The sequence below is a fragment of the Mandrillus leucophaeus genome, unplaced genomic scaffold, assembly GCF_000951045.1.
Source record: "Mandrillus leucophaeus isolate KB7577 unplaced genomic scaffold, Mleu.le_1.0 Scaffold148, whole genome shotgun sequence".
Taxonomy (NCBI): domain Eukaryota; kingdom Metazoa; phylum Chordata; class Mammalia; order Primates; family Cercopithecidae; genus Mandrillus; species Mandrillus leucophaeus.
The window spans coordinates 5,418,247-5,424,981 of NW_012101454.1; the positions used below are offsets into that span (position 1 = coordinate 5,418,247).

At 35.4% G+C, this 6,735-nt stretch overlaps 1 protein-coding gene across 1 annotated transcript in view; it reads left to right on the plus strand.

The window, feature by feature from the left end:
- Positions 1-6,735, plus strand: part of GLCCI1 (glucocorticoid induced 1) — a gene marked incomplete at its 5' end in the record, with an annotated part of 146,710 nt that overhangs the window by 114,482 nt on the left and 25,493 nt on the right. The window contains one exon of the mRNA XM_011974738.1: positions 3,538-3,690. Within this exon, the coding sequence (XP_011830128.1) occupies positions 3,538-3,690 (153 nt within the window). The remainder of the gene's footprint in view (positions 1-3,537; positions 3,691-6,735) is intronic.

Below are 6,735 nucleotides of genomic sequence, written 5' to 3' on the forward strand. Positions count from 1 at the left end.
CCATCAGAGAAATGCAAATCAAAACCACAATGAGATACCATTTCACACCAGTTAGAATGGCAATCATTAAAAAATCAGGAAACAACAGGTGCTGCAGAGGATGTGGAGAAATAGGAACACTGTTACACTGTTGGTGGGACTGTAAGCTAGTTCGACCATTGTGGAAGACACTGTGGCGATTCCTCAAGGATCTAGAACTAGAAATACCGTTTGACCCAGCCATCCCATTACTGGGGATATACCCAAAGGATTATAAGTCATGCTGCTATAAAGACACATGTACGTGTATGTTTATTGCGGCACTGTTGCACAATAGCAAAGACTTGGAATCAACCCAGATGTCCATCAGTGACAGACTGGATTAAGAAAATGTGGCACATATACACCACAGAATACTATGCAGCCATAAAAAAGGATGAGTGCGTGTCCTTTGTAGGGACATGGATGCAGCTGGAAACCATCATTCTCAGCAAACTATCGCAAGAACAGAAAACCAAATACCACATGTTCTCACTCATAGGTGGAAATTGAACAATGAGATCACTTGGACGCAGGAAGGGGATCATCACACACCGGGTCCTATTGTGGGGAGGGGGAATGGGGGAGGGATAGCATCAGGAGATATACCTAATGTAAATGACGAGTTAATGGGTGCAGCATACCAACATGGCACATGTATACATATGTAACAAACCTGCATGTTGTGCACATGTACCCTAGAACTTAAAGTATAATAAAAAAAAAAAGAAAAAAAATGGAAATAGACAAACATCAAGTCATGAGTGGATAAACACTTCATAAACCCTGCATCCATGCAATACTGTTAGGCAGTAGAATGGAAGGAACTACTGATATACGGAATAACATGACTGAATCTCAAAAACATCATGCTAAGTGAAAGAAATCAGGAGCAAAAGGCTACATACTATATGATTTGTTATGTTAAATTCTCAAAAAGGCAACATTATCAAAACAAAGTTTTAGGGATGTGGATTGACCACAGAGAGGCCCTAGGGAAACTTTTTGGATGATAGAAGGTTCTAAATGTGACTATACTAACAAAGCTCAACAAATTGCATACTTAAAATGGGAGAATTTTATTGTATGCCGATTATACCTCATTAAAGCTGTAAAACAAACTGGCAAGCCTGAGACATTTGAAGTGAAAATTCTTTTATGCCTTCCTTTTTCTTCTTAATCTGATAGAATTAACATATTGTTTGTGTTTCAAGCAGTTTTTCTCTAGGATACCAATGCACTTACACTAGATCAGTTGACTCATTGACTTAACAAAGAAGACTTACACAATTGTTCAATTTTACATTGAATTTTTGCCATGTGATTATTCTTAAAAATTATTATCCTTTGCTATACATACTGAAATATTTGTAGGTGGAATATGAAGTCTGGAATGTACTTTAAAGTATTCTAAAAACCAAAAAGCGTTGTTCACATGAAACAAATTGGTAAATGTTGATAATTTTTGAGGTTGGATTATGTGTACCAGGGGGTTTATTTTGTTTCTCTATTGAATTATGTTTGTGATTGGAATTTTCCATAATGAAAAGGGGAAAACTGAAACTAGATGACTAGATAAAATACAAACATAACACAAATTCAGTTTTCTCTTGTATTAGTAATAACATGTTTGAAAATATGATAAAAATATAAAATACCTGGAATCAAACTTACAAGAAATATGTAAACCATACATCATTGAGAACATGAAATATAAGTCTTAACACATTAATAGATGGGAAGATTCAGTATTTTTCAAATAGCAATTTACCTGAAATTGTTTTGAGTTCCAGTGCAAATTTTAAATGAATTGTTTTTATTACTTGAAAAGTTGTCTTCAAAGGTCAATGAAAAACCAGTGCCCATTAATAGAAAAGAAAATTTGAAAGGACTTTTCCTACAAGATATGAAAATATAATATAAAATTATAGCAATTAAGTGGCACTCTGTCTAGGGATTATCAGATAGTAGCTCCAGGAAATCAAATACAGAATCCATAAAGAAATGTCGGGGCAGTTGGATTACTGTGTGGGGAAAAGAATACTAAGACTTTACACCATACACAAAAATAAATCATGATAAGTTAAGTATTTAAATATGAAAAACCATAAAAATCCAGAAAGAAAAATATTTGATTAAAGTTGATTACCTATTTGATAAAATACAGTTAACCCTTCAACAACAATGGGGATTGGGGCATCGACCTTCATGCAGTTGAAAATTTGTTTGTAACTTTTGGGTTCCCAAAAACTTAACCTACTAACAGCCTACTGCTGCACAGAAGCCTTACTGATAACATAAAATAGTCGCTTAACATATTTTGTATGTTTCATGTATTATATACTATATTCTTTAATAAAGTAAGCTAGGGAAAAGAAATGATCATTAATAAAATCATAAGAAAGAAAAAATATGTTCAGTGTTCATTAAGTGGAAATGAATCATCATAAAGGTCTTCCTCCCCATTGTCTTCACGTTGAGTAGGCTGAGGAGGAGAAAAAAGAGGAGAGGTTGGTCTTGCTGTCTCGGGGTGGCAGAGGTGGAAGAAAATCTGTATGTAAGTCGACCCGCACAGGTCAAACCCATGTTGTTCAAGAGTCAACAGTATTTGAAAAAATACTTGATAGTAATATATGAAAAAGAGTGAAAACTTCAATATGAAAAAAGTTCATGCATCAATAAGAGACAAAAGACATTGATTAGCAGCAACTCACAGTTGGCAAGAATACATCATTGTATGGGAAATATTATTAGTGTGCTAACCCATGATTAGCAGTCTACCTTATCACAGATCGTGTATGTCAACTTGATTCAGTGTAAGATAGAGGTCATTTGTTGTTTTAATTTTTACCTTATTAATCTTTATTTTTCTTATTCTTTCCTGTTGTATAAATCCTTAAGCATCAAAAGTCTTGTCTTACACTTTTTACTTAACAACTATTAGTGGTAGTTAATTTTTGAGAACTCCTGCCAAGGACTTTTGAAAACAGCCTTTAAATTGTTAAGTGAGTTGTTGAGCTTAGCATAATACTGTTGCCACATGACTTAATAATCCAACAGATTTTCTTAGATGGAAATGGAAGATACTAGAAGGTAATTGTCACTATACAGAAAACAAACATCTTTTAAACATACTCATACAGAGCTATGCAGTGGACTTACGTGATATATTTAAGTTACGTGACTTCAACTATGCTGTTCCCGTGAAATAGAAAAAGGAAAACAATATAAATAATGCAGAAGATTCTGCCATTCTACTGAACAAGTATATACATTATACAGCTATGCCTTTATACTTACATAAAGGGATTTGAAATGATTATTTTGACTATGTAATTTTCATTTTACTTTCTTAGTACAGAACCTAAATTTCTCTATGTGCACCTGAATTTTTATTGTATTTGGAAGGTCAGAAATAACTCTGTTCATTGAGTTTCAATTTTAATATTTACCATACTCCTTAGTTCTTAATTGCTTTGACCATAAATAATTTGATACCACCTTTATCTTATCTCATAGGCTACTGGATCAAGGTCAGTTCCTATGCCACTGTCAAATATATCAGTGCCAAAATCATCTGTTTCACGTGTGCCCTGCAATGTAGAAGGAATAAGCCCTGAATTAGAAAAGGTATTCATTAAAGAAAATAATGGGAAGGAAGAAGTATCCAAGGTAAGGTTACATGGGATATTTGAATCCTTTTTTTCTTTGATGTAACGACCTGTCTGAAAAGTACTTTTTTAGTAACGGCTTTATTAAGATACAATTCACATGCCATCCAGTTTACACTCATTTAGTGTACAATTCAGTGGTTTTTAAGAGATTCAGAGTTATACAACCATCACCACAATCAATTTTACAGCATTTTCATCATCCCAAAAAGAAACATTTTATCCTTTCACAGTGGACTCTCATTTCCCTGTAATACTCTTGGCCCTAGGCAGCCACTAATCTGCTTACGGATTTTTTGGTGGTGATTCTAGACACTTCATATCAATGGAATCATACAATGTGGCCTTTTGTAACTGAATTTTTTTTTTAACTTAGTGTAGTGTTTTTAAGGTTCACCCATGTTTAGCCTGTTATCGGTGACTTTCTTTTTATGGCCAAATATTAATCAGTTATATGGATTTTATTTATTCAGTTATCAGTTAATGGAAATTTGGATTGTTTTACTTTTTGGCTATTGTGAATAATGCTTCTATAAACATTTGTATACAAGTTTTTGTGTGAATATACTGTTTGCATTTCTCTTGGGTATATACCTAGGGTTGGAATTGCTGATATGGTGACTCTGTTTAACCTTTTGAGGAACTACCAGACTCTTTTCCAAAGTGTCTTCATTATTGTCCATTCCTACCAATGTATAAGAATTCCAATTTCTCTGCATCCTCACCAACACTTGTAATTATCTGTCCTTTTTTAATTATAGCAATATTAGTGGATGTGAAGTGATACATCATTGTGGTATTAATTTGCATTTCCTAGTGGCTGAAGATGTTAAGCATCTTTTCATGTGCTAGTGGTTTTTTTGTTTTGTTTTGTTTTGTTTTGAGATGGAGTCTCTCTCTTTCCCCCAGGCTGGAGTGCAGTGGCATGATCTCAGCCCACCGCAAGCTCCGCCTCCCGGGTTCCCACCATTCTCCTGCCTCAGCCTCCCGAGTAGCTGGGACTACAGGTGCCCGCCACCACGCCCAGCTAATTTTTTTGTATTTTTAGTAGAGACGGGGTTTCACCATGTTAGCCAGGATGGTCTGGATCTCCTGACCTCATCATCCACCCGCCTCGGCCTCCCAAAGTGCTAGGATTACAGGCATGAGCCACAGCACCTGGCCTTTAGTGGTCATTTATATATTCTCATTGGAGAAATGTTTTTTTTAGATCTTTTTCCCTATTTTAAAATTGGCAGTGAAATTGCTAGGTTGTAGCATTTGTACATTTAAAATCTTGAATATTGCCAGAATTACCCTCCCAAAAGGTTATACTGTTTTACTCTCCTTCAAAATTTCATGTTAAGTTTATAATTTTATATATATTACAACATCAAGGAATTCTTCGGACATCATGGCATCCCTGTTTACCATTGAACTCTTGTTTTTTGTTTTTTGTTTTTGAGACAGGGTGTCATTCTGTTGCCCAGACTGGAGTGCAGTGGCACAATCTCGGCTCACTGCAACCTCTGCCTCCCAGGTTCAAGTGATTCTCCCACCTCAGCCTCCTGAATAGCTGGGATTACAGGCGCACACCACCATGCTCAGCTAATTTTTGTATTTTTAGTAGAGACAGGGTTTTACCATGTTAGCCAGGCTGGTCTCGAACTCCTCACCTCAAATGATCCGCCCACCTTGGCCTCCCAAAGTCCTTGGATTATAGGCATGAGCCACTGTGCCCAGCCCATTAAACTGTTTTCTTTACACATTAAGTAAAGTTTAAGAACAGTAATGTAAGGATGTAAACTTTTGGTCTAATTTTTAGAGGATGAGATAATTCACATATTTGCTGATTCCTTAAAAACATCCTTAAAAAGCAAAACTGTACTAAAATAAAAAACTTGGTAAAGTACTTCTGCTTTTAAATAAGCCATACTTCAATTGTAGCCATATCAGAATTATTCTGGGATAACCTACAAACTTATAATTTTTAAAAGTTTTAGATTTATGATTAAGTGTACCTCAAAGTTTTAATTAATCAAAATATCACCATGAACTGGCCAGTAGCCAAAAAAGGAAAATTGTCTGGTTAACTATGTCAGTATTCCAACATAGTTAACCAGACAACTTGTTCACATTTTTTTGTTTATAAAATGAACTGGTATGTAAATAATTTAAAATTATCTTTAGAGTAAAATAGTTATTGTTGTATGAAGTTGGTATAGTTTTTGTTTAGCAGCATACTGTAGACAAATGAAGTTTTCAACTTTTTAGGTTCAAACGTACATGTGCAGGTTTGTAATACAGGTAAATTGTATGTCATGGGAATTTGGTGCACAGATTATTTCACCACCCGGGTAATAAGCATACTACCTGATGAGGTAGTTTTTTAATCCTCACCCTACTCCCATCCTCTAGCCTCAAGTAGGCCCTGATATCTGTTGTTCCCTTCTTTGTATCTATATGTACTCAATGTTTAGTTCACATTTGTAAGTAAGAATATGTATAGTATTTGGTTTTCTGTTCCTGTGTTAGTTTACTTAGGATAATGGCCTTTAGCACCATCCATGTTGCTGCAAAGGACATGATCTTATTCTTTTTATGGCTGCATAGCATTTCATAGTATATATGTACCACATTTTCTTTATCCAGTCTACCACTGATGGGCATTTAGGTTGATTCTGTATGTTTGTTATTGTAAACAGTGCTGTGATGAACATGTGCATTCTTGTGTCTTTATGGTAGAGCAATTTATATTTCTTTGGGTATATACTCAATAATGGGATTGCTAAGTTGAATGGTAATTCTGCTTTGAGTTCTTTGAGAAATCACCACAGTGCTTTCCACAGTGGCTAAACTTATTTACATTCCCACCAGCGGTGTGAAAGCATTCCCTTTTCTCCACAAACTTGCCAGCATCTGTTTTTTTGGCTTTTTTGTTTAGTTTTGGTTTTTTTGGTGACGGAGTCTTGCTGTGTTGCCCAGGTTGGCATGCAATGGCGCAGTCTTGACTCACTGCAACTTCTGCCTCCTGGGTTCAAGCGATTCTCCTGCCTCAGCCTCCCAA